Below are 23,964 nucleotides of genomic sequence, written 5' to 3' on the forward strand. Positions count from 1 at the left end.
ATTTACACTTATGTTTTGAGATGGTAGCTCCATTGTTGGGGGTTGACAGTGTCTGGTACCAAACAGTTGTGTTAAAGGGATAGTCCGCCACTTTTGACATGAAGCTGTATGACATCCCATATTAGCAATATCATTTATGAACATTGACTTACCCCCCGCTGCGTCCTGTGAGCCGAGTTCCAGCCGAGTTTTTGCCTTGATGAAGGTAGTCCGGCTAGTTTGCTAGGGTCCCGAAAATAAAGCGTCTTGCTTCTCAAAACAATATGCGTTCAAAAGAGTAATACATTTGCATCACAAAATCGTCCCTCCAGAAAAAGTTAGACCTCACAATCGCTTGGTGCTATTTTTGCCTCCCTTCATATCAATGCGTACCGCCACCTAGCGATAGCCCCACCTGTTACGATGTTTACTGCTCAGTCTGCACTTCGGTCTGTACAGTTTACACAGCCCGTAATGATACGAAGGGAGAGAGAAATAGCGCCAAGCGATGTGAGGTCTGACTTTTTCTGGAGGGACGATTTTGTGATGCAAATGTATTACTCTTTTGAACGCATATTGTTTTGAGAAGCAAGACGCTTTATTTTCGGGACCCTAGCAAACTTGCCAGACTACCTTTGTCAACGCCAAAACTCGGCTGGAACTCGGCTCACAGGACGCAGCGGGGGGTAAGTCAATGTTCTTAAATGATATTGCTAATATGGGATGTCATACAGCTTCATGTCAAAAGAGGCGAACTATCCCTTTAAAGCACCAGTTTTTCACGGTACTCCATGGCAACTGGTATCAGTGCCACTGGCTTAAAGTCATTCTGTGTGTATGTTGTTTTTTTTTAGGATGTACATAACCAGTTGCGTGCCAACGATAGCATCATATCAAGATTGTTTCTATACAAATGGAATTTCATACATGAAAAATTAGGCACAGCTATCAGCAAATTACCAGCAGTTGCGATTTTGTTTGCAACTAATGAACACCCACTTCAACCAAACGCTTGTATACACAGCAAAGTTATGTAGAAACAGCTGACAAGTCCTTTAAGGGGCTCTGTAACATCACAAATAGTTTATTTTATGCTATTTTACTTTAATTTCATGTCTGTTATATAACTGAGCTCGCTGAAGAAATTCTGCTATAAATGTGACGAAAATGTGATGAATCTGAAAGGTGTTACTCATCTGAGTAATGATGAAGTTCACTGAGTGTATCTGGACACATCTGAGGACACATTGCAACAACACATGCACATGTACGTTGAACTGTCCATTTGTGATTTAATCACTCAGGATACATGTTTGCATCAAATATGAACAGAGCCTTACAGGAAAAAACCGTCACCCATTTTATGTATGTATGCTAAACATGAGGTCACAGCTAAAAGCTTGCTGTCTTAACTTAGCATAAAGACTGGTGTGTTTTCAATAGTTAGCGGGGTTCTGTCCAAACATGGCCAAATTGACTGTGAAGGAAATGTTTTTTTCTACTTATTTTAAGGGGGTTACAAGAGACCAATTTAAACCCACTCTCATGTTTGTTACAAAAGACAAAGCTGGAGAAGAAAAATAAAAGTAAATAACTTCGTCTCAAAATCCATTAACAGCTTCAATAGCTCACTAATTAACATGTAGTTTAATCCACAAAACAATTTGAATTTAAAAACGAAAAGCCTGTTGCCCATAGTTACAACATGACAGTACTTGTACAGCTTTAATAAAAATGTATATCCCAAAAAGAAAACCCTAATGTGTTAATTAGTTTGTTTTAGAGGTGTTACTTGATGGATATTGGGCAGACCAAAACTAGCTGTGCTAAGCTAAGCTAACCCTCTTTAACTTAGCAAAAAACAATAGTGGTTTTAAATCTCTCGTCTGACTCTGTTGGGGAAAAAAATGAATATGCACAATTTCTTTTTCTATTCAAAATAGAATTTTTTTTTTATAAAAAAGAATATTCTGTTGTATTTTGTACCACCCAAGGGTTTGCAGAAATGCTATAGCAGTTTTGTGAGGCTAGCATGACTCATCATCATTGTGATAAATACATAAAAGACGTTTTTTTAAGAAAGTGTTTTGTTTATTGGTGTAATTTATCTTATTTCAATTGGGGAAATGTTTAACTTTTCATACATTTGACTCATTTTCACAGTTTTGTCAATTTGAATGCTACTTTTTAATGGTGGTGGATTTGGTTTCCTTAAAGCACTTCAATTTGAAATATAAAGTTTATTCATTTTTATCACCGAGTCACAGCAGTGCTGTGAGCATACTACCAATCCTCTCATGCTTGTATTCATCATGTTCATTATGTTAATGTTTTTTAATGCAAGCCACACAAAATTATAATGAAAGAAATTAGTTGAAAAATTTATTTTTTTGTATTTCATACAGAACGGTGGAAGATGACTCGTCTTGAATACCTCTTTCTCCCCGAGATTCTGCTGTAACATTGTGACGAAAACCACCTCATTATGTGGGTTTTGCTTCATATGCTCATTCACATTGAACAAACCAGAGCCTGTGTCATGCCAGCATACAGTTAACAATCAGAAGTGTGACACAGAACAGCATCGTGTGGTGTATGCAGTCATGCTGGTTCTCCCTTCCTCACAGACGTCATTTCACCTCCGTGTCAAACCCTGCTGCAATACCCCACCAACCCGTATCAGTACCTTTTAAGGTCAAGATGCTGCATCTTGGCCTTAAACAAGATGTGTGTAGTGGGCTAAAGGCAGCTGCTCATTTGACATATGACATGAGTTTGCAAAAAAGTTGGTTAGCCTCTTTATTTGTTTCTATGTTGTAAGGTCCACTGCACATCCTCATTAGTGTTCCCTGGAAGGGCACATAAATTATAGATTAAAATGCCCAGCAGTCTATAAAGTCATTAAAATTAGCTCCTGTTGCAACGGTTAAATGATGTACGCAATCATAACTATAATCCAATAATGTGATATGAGGTTTATACAAAATGAGCCTTTCTGCATTTTGATTAGTGTTGAATTGCATGGAAATGAGAATTGTTGTGCTTTCCTCACCTTAGAACAAGCAATTTAGTTGTTTTTCACAGCCACTGTTATTTGGTGGTAGGCTTGAGGTATTCACTTGCTTGCAATTTGCTGTTTAAGCCACTAGATATCTCTACATCATACACACTGGACCTATAAGCATGAGCGTATTTTCCTAATGGGCTCATTTTTAATTTTTTTTTCTTACTAAAGCTGAGTTGTGAATTTGGGACTTCTCCTTGTAGCATAGTGTTTTGACTCCGGCGTTTTACTTTCACTTAAAGGCGGGGTAGGGGATCTTTTTCTGGAACATTTTTTTACATATTGTTTGAAATACTCTTCACACCCCCATTGCAACCAATTAATTAAAAGTTTTGACACAAATATGAAAAGTTTTAGTGGCCTCTAGAACGTACAATCTAGGAAAAACAGTATCCAATCATTGTGAACGGACCGTTCACAATGATTGGATACTGATGCCGTCTATCAAACTGCAATCTGCTCCTCCCTCCCCCTCCCCCTCCTTCCCCCTGTGCGCGTACCCTGCTCCGTGAACGTCCAGAAGCTTGGCAGGAAGCTAAACTAGAGCCAGCTTGGCTAGCACCTAGCATTATTAAACGTATAGTTAGCATAAACTAAATACTAAATACGGCAACGATCGATGCTTGCTGTCAGAACAGCACTCGTGCACCTTCGTGCTCGTGCGCGTTCATGTACTCTAGAGGCGTGCCTTCGGGGAGAAAATGAAGAAAAGGGTTGGGACTTTTTACCTGTGTATTTTCAAAATGCAGCTTCGCAGGACTCAAAATCCAGGATCTCCTACCCTACCTTTAATCAGAGAACCTTAATATTTCTTCCACAGCTGCGCAGAGAACCGCTGACCCGAGTGTCATCATGTTCACGTTTTTTGATTATGTAATCACAATTAAAGAACTGGACACATTTAAGAAAAGAAAAAAAAAAGCTTCAATGTTGCTCTTGGTCAAAGATATTGCTGAAGTGTCCAAATTTTGGACACACCTAACCATTCATATTGAATAAGTAGGTGTGCCAAACATTTGTTTTACTTCTTGTTTTCCATGAATCTCCACAATGGAAACAGAGAGCACAAAGTTGGCACGACCCACAGAGAACATGATAACAGAGAATGGGTCCGGTTGAAAAAAATATAGAACTTTATTCTTTTAAGAGACCACCGACGTTTTAGAATTCATCCTTTAATTGTAATACATAAAATAGCATCAGTGACTGAAAAAGGTTTCCCTCTACACTTTGGCTCAAACAGCTGAAGGTGTGACGCCCCCTGCTGCTGGAGTTGAGCATCAACAGAATATGTACGCGTGAGGATCTCAACTGTGATCAACATGATGACTAAATAAGACTGGATAATGACCAACAAAGAAAAAAAACAAACAAAAAAAAAGGATAAGTTGAACCTAGATTAGAGACTACAACGCAAACGCACACAGCGTCCACACAGTGTCAACCAACACCTGGTCCCTCTCTGCCTCACAGCACTGAACGCTCAAGACAGAAAATCAATGCTGCCGCAAGTGACAGGAAGAGGGAGAGGATAGGGAGAAGGGACTGATGAAGGAAACAGAAAATCACAAAAAGGAGAGAAGGGTTGATACCTTTAAATGATTATGAAATTTCCTCGTTTACTCTTCTCCCCTGTTGTTGCATGTATTATCGAAGCTTGACATGATAGATTGTTCAGTACACAGGCCTCCTTGTTTTCCCATGGTGGCCCTTCAGTGTCATGCTGTGCTTCATAAAAAGTAAAAAGTGTATTGATGGTATGCGACGTACTGTGCAAAAGTTTCAAGCCACCCATCATTTCTCACCATTTCTTTCTTTATAATGCCTGGAAAAGGATATACTTGTTACGAAAACCTTTATTCTTCAGCCCTGAACCCTCTTAGTCGGGCTTTCTTGTTTCCTGAAGTAGTCTTCAGGAATAGTTCTCCAGGCTTCTTTAAAGACATTCCAAAACTCTTCTCTGAATGTTGGCTGCCTTTTGTTCACTTCCTCAAAGGATAAAGATTGTTTCTGTTTTTTTTTGTTTTCTTTTACATGTATGGAAAATGGAGATTCCAAACCAAAAAAAAAATAAAAACACATAAACTAAGTAAAAAATACTCTTAAAACGTATAATTGTATAACTTCAGTTAGTAAAATATCAACTGATTGTATGAGGGTAGAACTGGGAAAAGAAGATGAGGACGGAGATCTCTGCCGATATGATGACCTGGAGAGATTTTTGGTTTTGGACCATGTCCACATATGCTGGTACGTGTTAAGCCTGTCAGGGAAAAAGTGGGACATTTCACCCCAGGAACATGCTTGTTTTCCTTTTTGTTAAACACAAATATCTAATCCGTAACAGAAAAATATTGGACAACTAAGACCATTGTACACACAGATTTCATGCTTTATCTCCTCTTTTCGGACTTTAACACTACACTGTTTGTTCAACTGTTCTCCTTGACCAAATGTTTGCACTGTTTTTGTTAGTTAGTTTTAAGATGCTCCAAACACATCCTTAAAGAAATGTTTTGCGTGGTCAGGCAGCCTGAAATCATAGATGGACATTTCTGCTCCTCTTATACATCCTATGTGAAGTATTGACAATGAATTTAGGCGAGACGGTTGGGAGCTTTGGGAAACTTTTATTCGATGAAGCCCAATTTTCGGTGTCCCTGTTATTGTGACACTCTGATGCACCACGTTGGGTAAGTGAGGCTTTTTACTGTATTTAGTGCAACTGCAGCACACTTGGTAAAGCATGCACTTGGTATTTTAGCATTTTATTTATGACATGATCCAAATCCGATAGTGTCTTTGTTGTCAGTCTAATGTCAGGGAGGTTGACAACAAAGACAATGGAGCATAACTTGATTGGCTGCCGTTGGATGAACTTTTGGTGGTTGGATCAATTTTGATTAATTGTTTTCCACTGATTTTTTTTTTTAGATGTTGAATTTTTTTACACTGATTTTTGTTTTTGGAAATTGATGTTTTTTTACACTGTTGGTTTTTCAAATTCAAAGTCGGATTTTGATGCTGTAAAAATCAAATATTAGAAATTCGTATTCAAACTCGGATGGCACAGAAAAACTTCCATAGTTTTTCACCAATAATTTTTTTTTTTTGTTTTGACAAATGTCAGGTTTCGTCGAGTTGCCTTATTTTATTTTGAAAAATTACACTTTAGCTTGTTTTTTCTTTAACGGTGAACAAAACCCGACGCGTTAGACTTTTACTTTGTGATAAACAGGTAGTGCCGTCTTACATTGTGTGAAACTTGACGCAGGTATGTGTATATATATATATATATATATATATATATATATATATATATATATATATATATATATATATATATATATATATATGTATATGTGTGTGTGTGTATATGTGTGTATGTATATATATTGCACAAGTATATATAAATATAGATAAACATGATATAATTGTCATGTGAGAGAGAGAGAGAGAGAGAGAGAGAGAGAGAGAGAGAGAGAGAGAGAGAGAGAGAGAGAGAGAGAGAGAGAGAGAGAGAGAGAGAGAGAGAGAGAGAGAGAGAGAGAGAGAGAGAGAACTTGACGCAGTTCAAGCAGAAGGGGGCGTGTTGTTAGCTGTTAGCCCTGGTGCTAAACTGCCGGCCAAACTTTCACTTTCCAGCAGTTAGACGCAGGAATGCTCTCTCTGCTGGAGGAGTAGCAGCAGCTCTTCCCGTGAAACGAAACTAGTAGTAGTAGCCTCGGTAGCAAAAGCAGCCGCCGCCGCGATAGTTCTGTCTGACAGCGTTTAAGTCGCATATGTCCGATTTCAACTCTTTTCGGTCGCGATATTAGCAGTGTTTAGTGTAAAAGTTTTCCCCACTGACCGTTTATACCGTCATTTCACCAACTAGCTTTAGCGGCTAGCCCCGCTAGCATGGACAGCGGCGGAAACATGCAGAGTAATGAGGAAAGGGGTGCAGAGAAATTGATGGATAACTACTTGAAATCAATTGGTTTGCATCGGAAAAAGATCGCCAAAGACGGGTCGTGCTTATTTCGGGCTGTTGCTGAACAGGTAAAGAGGGAAAATGAAAGAAAAAATTTTGCGTAAAGATGTTTTTTTTTTTTCTCTAGCTAGCTTGGTGTCACAGGTGAGGAAGGTCCAGTTGTTATGCTAATGAGCGCTAGCAAGCTTTCGATTAACATTTCGAAACTGTATAACTTGAAAAACTTTGAAGTTGGACGTTTCCAAACTGACCTAACCCCTAACGCGTTTGTCTTTACGTTGTTTTATACGTATTACAGTGTATTCACTCGAGGTGAATGGGATATTTTCTCATTTTAATATGCCAGGAGTGTGATATTTGCTGTTTCTCTTTATATTATTAACCCTTGACCCCGTTTAGGTGCTGAATTGCCAAAGCCTTCACACTGAAGTTCGGGCCAAATGTGTTGAGTTTCTGAAGAAGAACAGAGACAGCTACGAGGCGGTATGTACAGTCTGAGCTTTTTAACCAATACCAAACAGATTTTGTGTCCTGTTTGGAACCAGTTTGTTGTGTTCTTTTTATTTAAAGGAGATATTTTATGCTCTGTTTTTACAAGTCGACAATTTCCCGAGGTGCTCCTTAAAATATCTGAAAATTGCTTTGGTGAAAATATCACAGCAATAGAGTTTTACTGCACTCTAATACACTATTTTACAGCTCGGATCATCCCAGAGGTGTGTCTCTTTTTTAATAGCATGGTGCAGCTTTGTGCTATCATGCCATTGCAAATTAAGACACAGATTACGCACACTGACTTTTGAAGCATATAACTTTACGATGGAGTATAATGTGAATAGCCTCAGAACTCACACATGCGCACAGGTATCCTGACTAAGAATGCCACACCTCAAAACTAATGAACTGTGACAAATGACAATAGGTACTGATCCATCTTTATGGACACAGTCTTGTTGCGAGTTACGCTTTGAACTGGTCCAGGTTATTAAAACAGGTACCACGGGTAGGATTGCAAAGTAACCCGATGGTTCATAGGCATGTCAAAATATTACTTGAAGTCCCCACATCCCATATAGGATATCAAGTCCACGCTAATAATCTTTCATCTGCTGTTCCTGATCTGAAAAACATGAAACAAATTCCGTTATGTCAAAATATTTCGGTTAGTAGTGACTTGAGACACGCAAATATGTGCTTTTCATTTCTTTTATTCCCCTTATTTTTGTAGTATTTCCCTTTTTTTTAAAAAAAAAAAAAAAGTGGTACATGAGTATGTTTAGTTCAAATTAAGCGCGTTTTTTCCAGCTTAGTCCCAATCGCATGCATCAAGAGAGAAGTTGTCTGTTTGTGGACAGACAAATTAAATTTGAGGTATTCCAAGCTCTTCTCTGATAGTCACCTGTGTTACCGGCTCCTGGAACCAGGTGGAAAAGTTGCTGAAGTGGATCATTGAAATCTAAAGGTCAAAAATACTAGAATTATATGTAAATATTAGCGTGGGATAATTGTGCACGTTTTGGTTTCATGTTTGGGTAACAAAAACAGGAGGAACAGGAGGAACTGAAAGCAAAACTTTTGCTTTAATGGCGGTATAGCAGGACCACATTTCCCAGAATGCTTTTCAGTGTCTCGCAAAGCAGGGCTTTGAGCCAGCTGCCTTCAGTCTGATCTGTGTGCACAGGTGGTCAAATGTGACTCGTGGGGTCGACTACTTTTAGACACGAGTCTTATTAACCTGTGCTGTTGCTGCACTGATGTCCGCTTGTAAGCGCCTGAAGGGGAAGATTTAATATCCTCACGCGGTGTCACAGTTTCATGTTGACGGTTCTCTGATTCTGATGAATGAAACCTTTACAAACGCCACAGATATTGTTCGGAGTTGGCCCAAAGTCCACCTCTAGTTTTTGTTCCTCGATGAGTCTGAGTTTGGTCGATACGGCGAAGTAAGGCTTGTATTGATGTTGATTTTGTTTGTCACAATAAAGCAGGAAGTCCTCATGACTGCAGTGTTGGATTGCATCACTGTAATTGACAGTTACTTGAAAAACAGGAAAGGATTTGCACAATGCAGCCCGCACTCACCAGATGTTATGTCAGCGCCATCTGTGTGGAGTCAAAAACAAAAAATGACAAACAAACAAAAAAAAAAAACACAAGAAAGTTACCTCTGCAGTCTCAGCCCGTATAAGAGCAGCTCAACCAGTCCAGTATCCAATCTGAATTACAGAAAGGGACGGACAGTTTCAGAACGCTCCGGAACCGAAGCGGTTCGGCGATACCGCAGACCAGAACTGCAAAAACAACCCGTTCCCTCTGTGAGCTTCATTTTTCTAAATTCTGAACAAATTAGGAATCGGTCCTCAATGTCAGAAGTCATAACGGCGGTGGTGCTCTAAGTAAAAGTTTTCATTTCATCACACAAGTTAATTTATTCTATAAAATGCGGTCAAAAGCCAAAAGTTTTAGCTCTCGGATGTTTTTGTTTTCATGTTTCTGTCGACTTCAGGCTGATTAATCTGAAGAAAGGTCAAACACGACCGTTACTGTAGTTTTACTGAAAGATGCGGACTTCTCGACAAAATTAACTCAACTTGTTTGATTCTGAACTGACGATGTCTCATCTGGTTACAGTTTATCGAGGGCGACTTCGATGAGTACCTCTACAAGCTTCAGGACCCGCAGGTGAACCTCACTCTGTCATTATTATTTTTCTTGTTTCAACGCTGCATTCGTTTGTTGATGAATGAGCGAAATCTGACGAGAACGGTGGCGTCCTTTGTTTCAGCAATGGGTGGGAGAAGTTGAGATTAATGCGCTGGCTGTCATCTACAAGTAAGTAAAATGTGGACTTTTCACTTTATTTTTGATGCATTTTAAATCGCACGACATAAAACTTTTTTTTTTTTTTTTTTTTTATTATGAAGATTGCTTCAATCTGTTGAATGTGACGACGCCAAACAATGAAATTTTTTTCCCAAACTTCATAGAAATATTCATGCCAGAAGCCCACAGGCTTGTTCCCTGTAGGATGAGTTTATAAATAAATAAAAAAATGTGAGGGAACTCCTCTTCGTGCACAGTTTCAGGGTTTCTGTTTTCTGTTCCCGAGCTCGGAAGCAGATGCTGATGAGGCACCAGGGCTTCGTCTCCAGGAAACGCCCACATTTAACCCCCCTCTTTGCCTTGGTTTTGTTGTAGGAGGGATTTTCTGATATTTCAGGAGCCTGGCAGAACACCAGTCAAAATCACAGACAACAACTTCGAGGAGCAGGTGAGAGCGATCACATCCTTTGGACTGAATGCTTCCCTCTTTAAGACCCGACACTGTGTATTAGCTTTGTGTATTTGGAATCATGCTGAGTTACTTACTTATTTTCTTTAGTATTTGTTTCTAAAATATAAAAGAAAGGAGTCAAATATCAAGGATTTATGTATTATGGGTTTATGGGCGCAAACATCCCAAGAATGTGGGCAAGTGTCAAGCAACAAATCTGAAATTAGCAGGAAGTCTGTTGCATTGTAATTTTTACTCAACTCAACTTTATTTATAAAGCCCTTTAAAACAGCCGTGACTGAAACAACATGAATAACTGCACGAAGTATAAGGCATAAAACATAAGAACGATGTAAAAACAATAATTAACAATATTAAAACCATAACAGAAACAGAGTCTTTTTAAATCAAATATGAATATATATATTTTTTTCTTCCTTTCAGGTGCAGTTGTGCTTCCTGAACGGAAATCACTACGACAGCGTTTACCCTGTAAGCCACATTAAGAGCGCCGCCCTCTGCCAGTGTAAGTGTTCATGTTTGACGCCGGTAACAAAAAAAAGTTCTATTCCTGCGTCTATTGTTACGTCTGTGGCTCACGGCAAACCTCTTCAAACTCTTTGTCCGAGCTCATGGACTGTAAATAAAGGTATTTTGCGTCCAAATGATACGCGCTTAGTATTCAGTGACGTGAGATGGATCAAGCAGCAGAGATTTAGGAAAAGAAACGGGAGGCCGATTTTTAAGATTGGAAAGCTTGATAGTCAGCTGTGAAAGACTCTGACCCCACAGTTCCTCACTCAGCTGGAATATGCGTCTCTTCCACAGCCATCCTCTACGAGCTGCTGTATGAAAGGGTGTTTAAGGTGGACCGGAGAACCCTGCAGCCGTGTCAGCGCGTCGGCCGACCGTCCAATTTCCTGAGTGACGACAGCATGGCTGCCTGTGGCAGCAGCGACGAGTCCGACGTGGACGTGCAAGAGCCGCTGTGGTAGGAAGCGCGACCACCTACGTCACAGGAGTTCTGCTTCCCTCATTGTTTATGTACTCGGACAGTAACTTAAAACAGCCAAAGCTATCAGCTTTTCTGTTTCTCAGAAGCTGTATTATTATTCAGTCAGAAGTACACTCTTGCACTAAATCACTCGCAGTCTTTACATACTTATATTTCCTCTCTTCTTTTGATGATTGGCACACCGCTAGTTAGTTTATTATTCAAGATATTTTTCTTGTATGACAAACCCGACTAACATTAGTTTTATATGGAGTAAAACTACTTGAATTGGCTCATGACAGGTGCATTTTTCTGATGCAGGGTGGAACATGGAACAACTTCCTCGAGACACAGTCAGAACTACAGGGTAAAGCATGCAAATGTTTTTACACGCCCATACATCCCATACATTCTGGAGAAAAACGTCACTTAGAGTCGTGTCTGCGTGCGTGTGTGTGTCTAAAGGGACGGGGGCGTGGTCAGCAGCTGCCAGAGAGGGTGAAACGCTCTCTGAACCCGACTCTGCTCAGAAACGTGGAGTACGACGTCTGGCACAAGAGCAAAAAAGGTGACGCCAACACGGCCGCAAAAACACACATTCTGTGTCTGTTTATTCATCTGATTTACTCAAAAGTTGGCTTAAAAAGAGGATGGGACTGACCTACATCAAGATCAAGGAGTGTGTACTCGCATTTCGGCTCAAGAAAAGCCTCTATGTTTATAAGAGCTGAACTAATAGGAAGAGTACAGTTATGGTTGTTTGACTAAACTCCCAGGGTTCATTCAGATGTGACACAGACATGCATTTGCCATCAAAGTAGTGCATCTCTGAAAAGGGTTTCTGATGGGAATGATGATTCTGTTTATCTCTGACTGTTGAGCAGGTGGTGCAGGTCCTGTTTATGGTTTGAAAGGGACGTATTTTGTAGGGAGACGATAAAACGAACTGAGATCAGATTCTGTACACAGCCGGGCCTCATCGTATCTTCAATTTAGAATCTTTGGAGCTCTGATTAAGCTTATGTTGGATTAAATCACCCGTTAGCCACAGAAATGACTTTTAAGGCCAACATACGCATGTTAATGGAAACTAAAAACGGGAAACTTAAAGTGTGTGTTTTGTTTTGTTTTCCTTTTAGCCCAACAGAAGATGGACTACGGCATCGCTGCTGCGATGCAGTTTACCGTAGGAGATCGCTGCCAAGTGCGTGTGCATTTTTGTTGCATTTAAGTAAAACTCGATCAATTGAAATGTAGGTTTACTTCATTTTTTTAAAATTTATTTTTTTATTTAATTTGTGCGTGACCTGCAGGTTCGTGAGGGCAAGGGACGCAGCTACAGTGCCACCATCAAAGAGGTGGCCCCTGGTAACGGCATGGTGACGGTTCACATCGAAGACGTGGGCAAGAAGTAGGTGACATTACTAAACGCACGCTTCACTCAGCCACGGGTGGGTACAGACTTGTCACCAGGTGGTTTTGGGTGCAGACAGGTCCCTCTGTGGAGCCTCCGCCCTCCCAGCGTCGAGCAGAACAGCTGGAGCACCGTGGTCAACCGTGACAGGAGGCTCAGCAACGGACACGGAGGTGGAGCACGCACGCCTCTGTCGGCTTTGCTGTGTGCGCTAACTGATACGCAGGCGTGAACTTTGAAGTGTGTTTCTTTCAGAGTGGGAGGAGAGGGGTAAAGGGAGAGGAAGAGGGAAATCCATCCCAGCACCCTCCTCTGTTTCCCAGGAAACGGCAGCGGGAACCAGTGGGCGCATGCAGAAGCAGAACTCGTGGCCCCCCCAGGCCTCGGAGCAGGGAGGCGGGAAAACCATCAGGTTCGTGTGTGATCACAGTCCTTATCACAGAAGCTTATCATTTATGTTGCTGCTCATCTTGATAAACCCCCTGAGCCATTTCCGACTGGTTTCAGGATGTTTTTGTTAAATTCACCAAATTTTATTAGAACATAACAACCAGATTAACATCCTGCTTTCTTAATTTGTGTTTATTGCGTTCTTGTTGTTTTGACATGGTTAGTTGTGTAAGGAGGGCAGAAGAGAGGTTTTCTTATTATAGTTTCCCCAATTTCCTAACAGGAATTAAAGGTCCACAGTGGGAATTTCATGAAATCTCTAAAAATGTCTAATCTTTTTGTAGCATTTTAGCATCTTTAAACGCTTCACTGAGCTGTTGAACATGCAAACTGCACTGATGTTTTTACAACTCTTACAACTTAAGCTCATTTTTATTGATAGTGCAAGTCCAAAGTTGCTGTCTGAATACATCTATGATCTTGTTAAACAGGTAATGTGTGTGTGTGTGTGTGTGTGTTTCTGCAGGAAGTCAATGAGCACAACAGAGTCTGCTCTCAGTCTAACGGAGAAGCATTTGGCCAAAGAGGCGGAGGAGACGAACATGGAGCCCTTCAAGATCGAGCTCGAGCTCGAGCTCAAAGACGAGAAAAGCTTCCCCGCCCTCGGGGTGAGTTAAGACGTACCGATAACGACGCTAGATTAGTCTGACGGATTAGCAGTGAAAATCTCATTATCTGGGCCTGGACCAGAGGACCTGCGGCAATAAAAGTGCTTTGCTTTTTTTTAAATTTTTTTTTCAGATCCTACTTCAGAACAGGAATTTTCCCAGCTTGAGTGAAAAGTCTGTGTTAAACTAGCACACCCAGATAATGCAGTTGCATTATGCACTTTACACATGCTCTAAAGTTCCCTTCTAATAGGCAAGGAACAAGCTGGTGGCAACAAAAAAAATACCATAATGGAAAGTGTGCATAATTTTATAAAACCATTAAAGTTTCAGACGTGTCAGAAACTGTCACTGAAAATCAGCCCATCAGGACTAATTATGTTAATCCGCAGTCACTTCCAGACTGTTGCACGAATAAAATCCTGATTTTACGACCGCATCATCTTCTATATCATTTGCCAAAATCGCCATTTACGTAACTTACGAGTGACTGCATGGAGATTTGAGCTTTTCTTACACGTACGATGTTCTCGAGCGCTTTCTCCCAGTCCAGTCGGTAACTTGAGCCCACTCTTGTCCGTATAAACTGGCACGTGGGCTGTTGTGCCATAACTGTAGCTCGACTTGGTGCATTTGAATGTTCTTACTGATTCAGTCGCTTTATAAGCAGATGCTTCTGCTCACTTTGTGAAAGATGGTGAAAGGGAATACTCAAGATCGGAAATAATCAGCCTGCCTCGTTGATCTCTAGAGGAGAGCTTGTTGAGGACATCGGATGTTTCAGTCTTTCAGTTTTACTAACTCCTGTGAATAAGTTTTTTTTTTTGCCCCTCACCAGTTTGATGGAGCAAGAAAGAAGGGAGGAGAGAAGAGACAGCCTCTGAGGAACAAAACGGTGAGTTCACATCATTCACAAGGAAACAAAAACTGGTTTGTTCCATATACTGATAAGACGTTTGAGTGATTGATGAACATCGTAGCAGCAGTTTGTAATAACTTCGAAGGCAGCTGTCCCTGCCAGCCTGTCAGCTCCTGCTTGGCTGAGAGCTCGATTAGCTTCCGAGCCGTTTGAGCAGGAAGAGGCGAAATAGCTTCTTGAGCTAACTTACCTCAGCGGCCTCCTTCCAATAGTCTGTATGTTCATGTTGTGTAACACAAAAGTAACTTATTGTCATGTTAAAAAGTATAAAGTGATAGCACTGGGTTTACATTTGGTGACGACAAACTAAAAGTACCGTGTTGCATTTTTCTCTGTTTTTGTTACCGGACACGCCGCTTTAATTTCCCAAAGAGCAAATGCAGCACTTCTCTGTTGCATTTTAGTATCTTAAGATGAGCGATAAAGAAACAAAGGTTTAGGATGTATAATCTGGTGCATAAATGGGGATATATTGCAATACAGTGAACCCTTGTTTTCCGCGGGGGTTACGTTCCAAAAAGAACCCGTGATAGGCGAAATCCGTGAAGGAGTAACCTTTATTTTTTTTACAATTATTATACAATGAAATACTCCATAATACATTGAAACCAAAGAACAAAACCTTTTTACAGGCCCAAGCATTTGTTTAACACATAAAAGTACTGTATAAAGTTTTTTTTTTTTTAACAAATAACTACTGTACTGTAAAATAATCATTTTAATCATCAATACGAACTGAAGGCTTCAAATTGTGGAGATCAGAGCCGCCCCACCGCGACCCGAGTCACTGGATTAGAATGGGAGAAAATGAAAAATGATTATGAAAAAAAATACAAAGTACAGTGGGACAAATAGTGACTCATGTGTATTTCACTGCTCTTCTGACTGAGCCGCTGCATCCTGACTCCGCTCTGTAGCGTTTTTTTTCTTCTAAAGCCCGCGGTGCAGGTGTGTTGTTTCGAGAGAAGAACATAGTTATCGGTAGTTGTTGTCGCTCTTTTTTCTTCTCTGCAAAAAGATTCTTATATACCGACATGCCACCATCGATTATGTTTGAGATCTGTAATGTACGACGTGTACATATTAAACCGCAACGTTATTGACACACAGGTAGAGAAGAAGCGGAGAGACTGTTTAGCCAATCAGAATGCAGAACACAATGCACGATGCAAATCCGTGAAGCAGCGAGACCGTGAAAGGTGAACCGCGTTATAGCGAGGGTTCACTGTACTTTTTCCTGAGGAAGTTCCTCTGTCCGGGAAACTGTAGCAGTTTGAAATCTGACGTTATCACACAGAAACGCAGTTTTTTTTTTTTAACCGAAAGAGATGACAGACTGACCGACTTCAGTACAAATCTGACTTGTATGAGCCATGCTGTGCTTTGACTTTAGTGTGTTTTATTTCAAAGTAAATCTCACAGATTACCATTAAGTTAACATAAGGATCAATCCTCAGACATTTTATGTTATGGAGACAAACTTGTAAGCTGTTTCATCTTTAATAATTCATGTTCTGTCCTTTACGTCTTCCTCTTATCTGTTTTATTTTAATTTTTTTCAAATAGAAAAGTCCAGTTGAAGACATTGGCTCCACCGCACCTGTTGCAACCACCTCTGCTCCATCCGCTCCCAGTACAAACAGTACTACAGCCACCAATCCCACCCTTCCTGCTGCTCTGTCTGCAAACTCTAACTCTGCTTACCTGAATTCTCTTAAAGCTTCGCTGCCCAGCGTAAACATGGCCTCCGCAGCATCAGGCTCCGCCTCCAGCCGGCCACCCACCTCTGCTGCTAAAACAAACGCGCAGTCCTATGCCTCAGCTGCTGCTGCACCAGCTTCTCCTCCACCTGCCGCCACCCTGAGCACTAAACCCATCCTGTCCCCCACCAGCCACCCCTCCTTTGTCACCCCTTTTCTGCCGGCTGCTTCATCACCCCCAGCACCCTCCACTTTATCCTCTTCCTCTCATCCCACGTTTGCTCCTTCCCCACCACCCTCCTCTGTTTCGCCGCCAACTTTCATAGCCCCTATCGCTCCATCTCCCACAGCCGCGCAGGTTTTCCCGCGCTCATTCTCACCCCTCACCTCTCTACCTCACTCCCCCAGCCCACCCTCCTCGTCCTCCCTTATTCCTCCTTCTGTTCAAGTCAAAGAGGCTCCACCAGCTCAACCTACAAGTAAGAAATCAGCTCACACCTTAAAGATGTTTCGAATCAGTATTCTCACAGAACTTATATGTATAGCTTGATGTTTTGTCTTCAATTAAACCCTCAATAGAGAAGTCGTAACGTGGTTAAGGCTGCCAAAATCATGACAAATTAGTAGGCAATAAATTGTTCTACAAATGGGTTTAAAATGATTTAAAACACTCTTAAGGCAAGGCAAGTTTATTTGTATAGCACAATTCAACAACAAGGTGATTCAAAGTGCTTTACAGATACATTAAAACAGTAGAAATAAAACGCATGATTTAAATTTTAAACAAAAAAGAAAGAAAGAAAGAAGAACAATAGATAAAATCAGAATTAAAATGTGATTAAGTTTTGAAATTCAAGCTTCAGATTTGGAGCTTTATTCAAATGCAGCTGAAAATAGGTGTGTCTTCAACCTGGACTTAAATACACTGTGTTTCAGCTGATCTGAGGCTTTCTGGGAGTTTGTTCCAGACATGTGGAGCATAGAAGCTGAATGCAGCTTCTCCATGTCTGGTTCTGACTCTGGGAACTGATAAAGACCGGATCCAGATGACCTGAGGGGTCTAGAAGGTTCATACTGGGTCAGGAGGTCACTGATGTATTTTGGTCCTGGACCATTCAGAGCTTTATACACCAGCATCAGAACTTTAAAGTGTATAGATTGAAGTTCTGTGGTGACCTGTAATCGTTTATCTAGACAATTACTTCAGTTTTGTTTAGCTGGAGAAGGTTGTGGCACATCCAGTCATTAATCTCCTCAATACATTTACCATTTACCTTAAGACCCCATGAAGACCACTTTTTGTTTGTTTTTTTTACTTCGGAACAAAGATGCTTGGATCTGATTTGCCATAATTTGGAAGTCTGGTTGCTGCTGCAACTTTGAATCATCATTAAACAACTGTTGCAGTGGGGTCAAAAAGCTCGATCATGCTACTGCGTCATCATCGCAACATCTTTTCATGGCTGACTTTTTTTTTTTTCGCTTGTACAGTGCAAAGATGGACCACACTGAAGCACAACTTTTTTTTTTTTTTTTTTTTTTTTTTTTTAAGTCATCGTATGCCTGCTCCTCATTTGGATGCAGGTCACTTTAATGTCTGTTTGGTTCAGAAACCACACCAAGCCGTGTTTAATCAAGCATGAGCACAATAAAGACCTGTTTGATTTAGGAAACATAGCTTTCCTAAAAACGCATACTTGGCCTCCACAAAAGATGCGCTCCCGTTCGCTTTTGAATTATCTTTGTGATTATTGTTGAGCATATCCAGGAAATAGTGTGTTGGGTTAAGTTTTTTTTCGTATGTGCAGGTGCTTTTACTTTGTCTTCACGTTGCTCAATTTTTTTTTCAGATTCTTTGCCAAAAACTGAAGGAACTCTGGCTTCTGAAACTTTCCAAAGCTGGACGCCTCTGACCCAGATGCTCCCTCAAGGCTCTCTGCCGCAAAACCCGTACCAGGTCCCCGCATCCCGGGCTGAGAAAGAAACGCAGCACTCTCTATCAGAGAGCCATCCTGAAAGTCGAGCTTCTATCTCGCAAAGCGAAGTCACGATGCCCCAGATGCAGACAGAGTCCTGGTCCTCTGTCCCCCAGCACCGACCACAGTCCCACACCGAGGCGGCCTCTGAGCCACAAACACTCCAGCCGCAGTCTGAGGTGGTTCATATTCCATCCTCTCATCCACTTCCAGGAGCTTCCCACCCTATCGTCCAGCCCCCTCACCCCTCCCAGGTCCCTCATCCTTCCCTTTCTTTCTCTGCCTCCACAACCCTTTCCAGTCTTGAGTCCGCCAGCACCCAGACCCAACCTGAGGCTCCGACTTCTCCACCTCCGAAGCCCCAGTCTCCATCTCAGCCTCCCTCCCTCCCTCCCGCTCAGCCCTCTCATCCACAGTCTGCACCTCCACTTCCTCACCTTCAGTCCATCGTTCCCCTGCAACAGATGTCCCAGATCTACCAAGACCTCCTGTACCCTGGGTTCCCGCAAGGAGAGAAAGGCGAAATGGCTTCGATTCCTTCCTACTCCTCCATCAAGTCTGGTGATGACCTGCCTCAAGGTGAGCCGGCCGCAGTGTTTTTTTTTTGTTTGTTTTTGTTTTTTTTTTACAGATCAGTAGATTAGGATTTATTTTCACCCTCGTAAATGCAAAAATTTACAGTTCTGGAGTGCGAAGATGAGCTTGGAATAGGATGAGTAACTGTGACTTAACTTGTTGAGGGAGACATTTTTCAGTTATGTTCCCTCTTTAGTTTAGGAATCAGTCGTCCAGATACTGGATTCCTTCCTTCATAATACCACGCTTCCAGAGGGTTAGGGGTGCCCTATAAGTTGTTTGTTTTTATGTCTCAGATGAGTTTTTGGTGATGGAACAACTTTCCAACTATATTTCCTAAGAACCCCCCCACACCATATTCGAACCACATTCCTAAAAATGGGGTTGCAAAAAATAGATATTTGATGTTTTTATATATAATGTGTTCTTTTGTCCTCTGCAGATGTTAACATCTTGAGGTTTTTCTTCAACTTGGGTGTCAAGGTAAGCGCTCTTCTGTTAGTGTAGAGACGAGCGAGACACTAGGTAGTTTAATTTACATAACAAAAAAATTAAAAATCACTAAAAATCAATCCCTGAAAATACTGGGACCTAAAGGCTTAAAATTTGGGCTAAAAAGTTCAAATTGGCATCTAAAGGGTTCATTTTTTGAAAATAATTGAAAACTTGGTAGTTATGATCAGAACTGAAGTGGAATAAAAGATTTATGAAAAAAAAGTGGAAAAATATTAATATGATGTTTTTAGGTTGTTTTAAAAGGGGACAAAAATGTCCCTTTTCAGAAATTAAGTTGTGTTTTAAATCAGGTGTGAGGGTTAAATATTTACCCTATTTTGTATGTGGATAAATGACAAACTTTCAAATCTTCAGGTTTTGCCTAAAACCATAAAGTTGTAATAACTGCTGAGAAATTTAACTCTGCTTCTGCTCTGCTTTCACTCAGGCCTACTCCATGCCCATGTTCGCACCCTATTTATACCTCCTCCCCCTGCAGCAAACCTACACTATGCACCCCAAGCCCTCCTCCCACTCTCCGTCCCCCCAATACCCTCCGTCCAACCCCCCAGCCAGGCAGCAGGAAGCTTGCATGCCCCCCCAGTATCCTCCAACTTCAGTGTCGGTGCCCTCTCAGTACAACAATCAGACTTCAATGGCGGAATCCCCCAACCCCAGTGAACCGACCTTCAGCCAGGCTGGTTACCAAGCGGTCACCCAGCCACCGTCCCACGGGATGTCCAGCCCCTTGATGCCATGGCAACAGATGCCTCCACCGAGAAACTCCAGCTTTCCTGTTGGGTATCCCTCCCCTCCTCCTCCATACTCTGGTCCCCCACCCTCATCTCAGGGTTACCACCCAGGACAAGGCCCAGTTCACTCCATATACCCCTCAGCTACGCCTCAGTACCCCCCCTTTGCTATGGGATATCAGTCTTCATCTACCCCTGAAGAGCTCCAGGTGACACAGGGGGTGATGGAGCCACTTCAGCCCACCAACGGGGACCAAATGCCTGGCCACGGCCACGTCAGAGTCCTGGGTCCCCTGGACAGTCCTGGTGCTGCTAATGTTGCTAACGCTAACAACAGAAGAATGGTCGTTTCTCCCAATTATGGTAAGCAAACCGCTTTCATTCTAAAATATCAACACCATACCGGGCTTCTGTTTTTTTTTTTTGTTCCTGAGGTGATAACGTGCAAATCTCTCTTACAGCCCTGAAGGAGGCAGGAGATGGTACAACCAGAGTGGTGCTGCTAGTGGACCCGCCACTCGACAATAAACCCATAGTATGGCGCACACACTTTCTACAGTTATGCATAAGAATGAATCACTGACTGTGTTCGAAACCGCATACTACATACTACATACTTGCATATGGCATACTCATTATCAGACAGTGTGCAGAGCGTTTACCCACAATGCATTTCGTTCCTGCCCGAGCCGAAATCAGCCGGCCTGAAGCTGATTTCGCTTAAGCTCTAAACTCTCAAAAACTTTAGCAACATTTGAAACATTTTCAGGCGAGAAAGTAGTCGTTTAGATCCCCAAGGTGTTGAAAATCTGACAAAATACCGGCTATTTACAATTTCAACGAATTCGGCGCTACTAAAGCTAGCCGCAGTGAGCAACGCACTTCCGGTTATTTTCAATATCCGCTGCCTTTTATCATAGGGAAAGCCATTACGATACAATTGGTGCTTTGGGAAAAAAGTCGGTATGAATAGTAGGAGAAGTATACGGTATCGAACACAGCCACTCTCTTTCAATTCTGAGGTTTTACATATGAAGACCTTTTAATAAAACCATCTGGTCTCTACCAGATCTAAAAATGAGGTAAATATAACCTCAGATAAACCAGAAGACATGACCTGTTATAGTATGTTATCATTTTTTTCAACAAAAAAAAAAATAAAATCCCACATCATTTCATAAAATCACCATTCAGGTAACTAAGAGAACTGTGTGGTGAATCCAGCTGCATTTACATGTAAGATGATCCTTTTCTGATGTCTTTCCTCCTTGGCAGTATGTTAGCACACACCAGGATGCCCCAGACCAGCAAACTGCCCAAACTTCAACTTGACTGTACATGTGGGGACCCTTCTTTCACATTCTGTATTCTCTTTGCCCCACTTACCCAGACCTTTACATCTAACACCCAACTCTTAAATGTGTTGGGCTTCAGCACACACGTCTACTTTATTAGTTCAAGTATTTTGTCCCAACATTAACATTAGTTGAATGGTTTAGTAGTAACCTTGTCTGTCTGTCTCAGCTTGCACTGATTTCAGACCCTGAAATGAAGGATTCCTCCGTCTCCAGGGCAACCATGAAGCCCGGGAGCAGCCCAGGCTCTCCATATAGTTACCGGGGTCACCGAAAACAGTTCAACGCCACAAAGCCGTACGTCGCTCTGGGCGGCCCAGAGCCCAGCCACATGAGCTACCCGCCGACTTTTACCGTGGGGGAGCCCATGTCAGTGGCCTGCAGCACGGAGGACGACTACGAGGAGATGGAGGGATTCAGACAGCCAGCCATGAACCACATGGGGCAGAGGAAGAGCTACAGAGGACGAGGAGGAGGAGGAAGAGGGAGGGGAGGCCATGATGCAGGGAGGGGGGCACAGAGGAGAAGATACGGCGATGCAGGGGAGGGGCCAAACTCTGTTCAGTTTAGTTCCTCCTACAGGATGCGGGGTCGGAGATACTAGCTCTTAGCCTATAAAACGACAGAGGATGGTGATATATTATTATTTTTTTTTAATCCTCATGGTTTTTTTTTCTCTCCGTCACACTTGAGATCTGAATGTTGGTTCCTTATGTTGAGTCTCAGCCGCGGACATTTCCCTAAAAATCACAACGCGATCCAGGTTTTTGTTCAATTTAGCCAACCCATTAGCCTAGCTAGTATGCTAAAGTGGAGTTTACATTTCTGAGCAGTTTGAATGTATGTATGGATTAAACAAACATGGAACTCAAATTGACGAACAATAAAACCCCGTTGCTAACGTGAGACGGTGATACGCTTGAAATGTGTAGAGTCGGTTTATAAAGAAGCAAAACGGAAAGAGAAAATAATAAATCTATCAGGCTCAGAAAGCTTCACAGCTGCTAGTCGCTGGGCAAAAATGATTCCCCAAAACTCGTTTCCTGTAAATAAGCATTAGAATGTCTAAGTCTCCGTCGCCTAAATGCACTGTAAGGTTTCAGAGAGAACAGCGGGAAGAATGTTCTCTGAGCTGAAAACAAGTCGACAAAAAAGGTGACGGCACCGAGACGTTAGGTCTCCGAGCAGCTTTAAGGGCGGTATGTTTGCGTTTGGGGGCTCAGGTTTTATTCAAAGCTGCGTGTGTGTGTGTATGCCGTTTGTATGTGTGTGTGTGTGTGTGTGCGTTGTGCTCCTAGTTTCTTGTCCTCATTTCTCCCTTAACTCCTAGATCAATTTACCTCTAGATTCAGTGCCTTATGTTTAAAGCTTTTACTTTTATTTTCTGAGAAACACTACTGTACAGAGCAAAAATGTGTTTTTTGTTGTTTTTTTTTCTAAGTGGTTGAATAAATAAAACTTTGGTTGAGATTACTCGTTGGTTCTCTGCTGAAATTAGTTGTATATTCTTCTGGTGTGTTGAAGGATGGAAGGCCGACCTGGCCAAAGAATACGCGGCCAACTTCAGCTTAAATCGGCTCTCTGGGCTTTCTTGCCAAGAGCAGGAAGAGTTTGTTTAGTTGAATGCTGTCGGTGGGTCAATGCCGCTCAAAGTCTGCAGAGGAAACGACAACGGGCTCGTTTTAAGTTCCAAATGACGGTTTTTCACTGGGAAATTGTGCATGATTCATGTTTATGGCATCTCAAACACAAATGTAGAGTACTGTGCAGTAAAATACAAATTACAGTATATTAGGAAAATAACAAGTTTGTACAATTCTAATGAGCTTGAAATTACCTTTTGTTCTGTCAGGATGATCCTGGGCTCTGGGGAGGATACCTCCCTCCATCAGACCTGTCGTTTCATTTGGCATACCTCGGCCTTTTCTCCCCGTTTCCCTTCCTTAATAATGGCTCCTTGACAGCCACCCTTCCATGGAGACCATTTCTGATGAGGCTTCAGTGAACAGTAGATGGATCATCTAAGATGCATATCTCAGGTCTTTGCTGTATTTTTATGTTTTCTTAAAGACATCACTGTCAGCTACTGTTCATCCGCTGTAGAGTTTTTCGGCCTGCGACTTCTCTTGTTCACTTTCCTCAAATATTCTAGGGATTCACTGCACGTCTAGTTTAAAAATGCCAAGTTTTCAGCTAATGGCTCTTTAGGAATCGCCTGGTACTATTTTATGTCCTTCAGACTTGTTTTTAACACTTAATCCAACATCGGATAGGGTCAATTTGTGCCAGGCTAATAAAATGCCGGAAAATATCATTTAACAAAAAAAAAAAAAAAAGTTGTTACGCGTGGGCACAACACTGTTTCATTAGGTGCCTCGAATGATTCATGGGTCAGCATTTCGTGGCTTAACACACAAAAGACAGTCTGGAATCTT

At 41.7% G+C, this 23,964-nt stretch overlaps 1 protein-coding gene across 2 annotated transcripts; it reads left to right on the forward strand.

Annotated features, from left to right (window-relative positions):
* Positions 1 to 6,617: 6,617 nt before the first annotated feature.
* On the forward strand, positions 6,618 to 23,002 carry otud4 (OTU deubiquitinase 4). 2 transcript variants are annotated; one of them, XM_075451871.1, is made up of 21 exons: positions 6,618 to 7,084; positions 7,416 to 7,499; positions 9,648 to 9,698; positions 9,802 to 9,848; positions 10,215 to 10,287; positions 10,735 to 10,816; positions 11,119 to 11,281; positions 11,606 to 11,651; positions 11,750 to 11,852; positions 12,424 to 12,488; positions 12,598 to 12,695; positions 12,774 to 12,871; positions 12,954 to 13,110; positions 13,615 to 13,756; positions 14,595 to 14,651; positions 16,242 to 16,854; positions 18,226 to 18,930; positions 19,370 to 19,410; positions 19,871 to 20,537; positions 20,636 to 20,709; positions 21,699 to 23,002. In XM_075451871.1, the coding sequence occupies exons 1-21, from the start codon at positions 6,944 to 6,946 to the stop codon at positions 22,131 to 22,133; spliced, it is 3,942 nt and encodes a 1,313-aa protein (XP_075307986.1). In that variant the 5' UTR covers positions 6,618 to 6,943; the 3' UTR covers positions 22,134 to 23,002. The 2 variants fall into 2 exon arrangements, with proteins under 2 accessions (XP_075307986.1, XP_075307987.1); XM_075451872.1 differs by having other exon boundaries at positions 21,746 to 21,875.
* The last annotated feature ends 962 nt before the right edge of the window (positions 23,003 to 23,964 follow it).

The sequence above is a fragment of the Odontesthes bonariensis genome, chromosome 19 (genome assembly GCF_027942865.1).
Source record: "Odontesthes bonariensis isolate fOdoBon6 chromosome 19, fOdoBon6.hap1, whole genome shotgun sequence".
Classification (NCBI taxonomy): Eukaryota; Metazoa; Chordata; class Actinopteri; order Atheriniformes; family Atherinopsidae; genus Odontesthes; species Odontesthes bonariensis.

Bases quoted from the DNA above. Each gene is read 5' to 3' on its own strand.
- otud4 (XM_075451871.1), top strand. From the start codon at position 6,944: ATGGACAGCGGCGGAAACATGCAGAGTAATGAGGAAAGGGGTGCAGAG. The intron at 9,849-10,214 runs GTAAGTAAAATG...GTTTTGTTGTAG, and splicing joins GCGCTGGCTGTCATCTACAA to GAGGGATTTTCTGATATTTC. The intron at 18,931-19,369 runs GTGAGCCGGCCG...TGTCCTCTGCAG, and splicing joins TGGTGATGACCTGCCTCAAG to ATGTTAACATCTTGAGGTTT.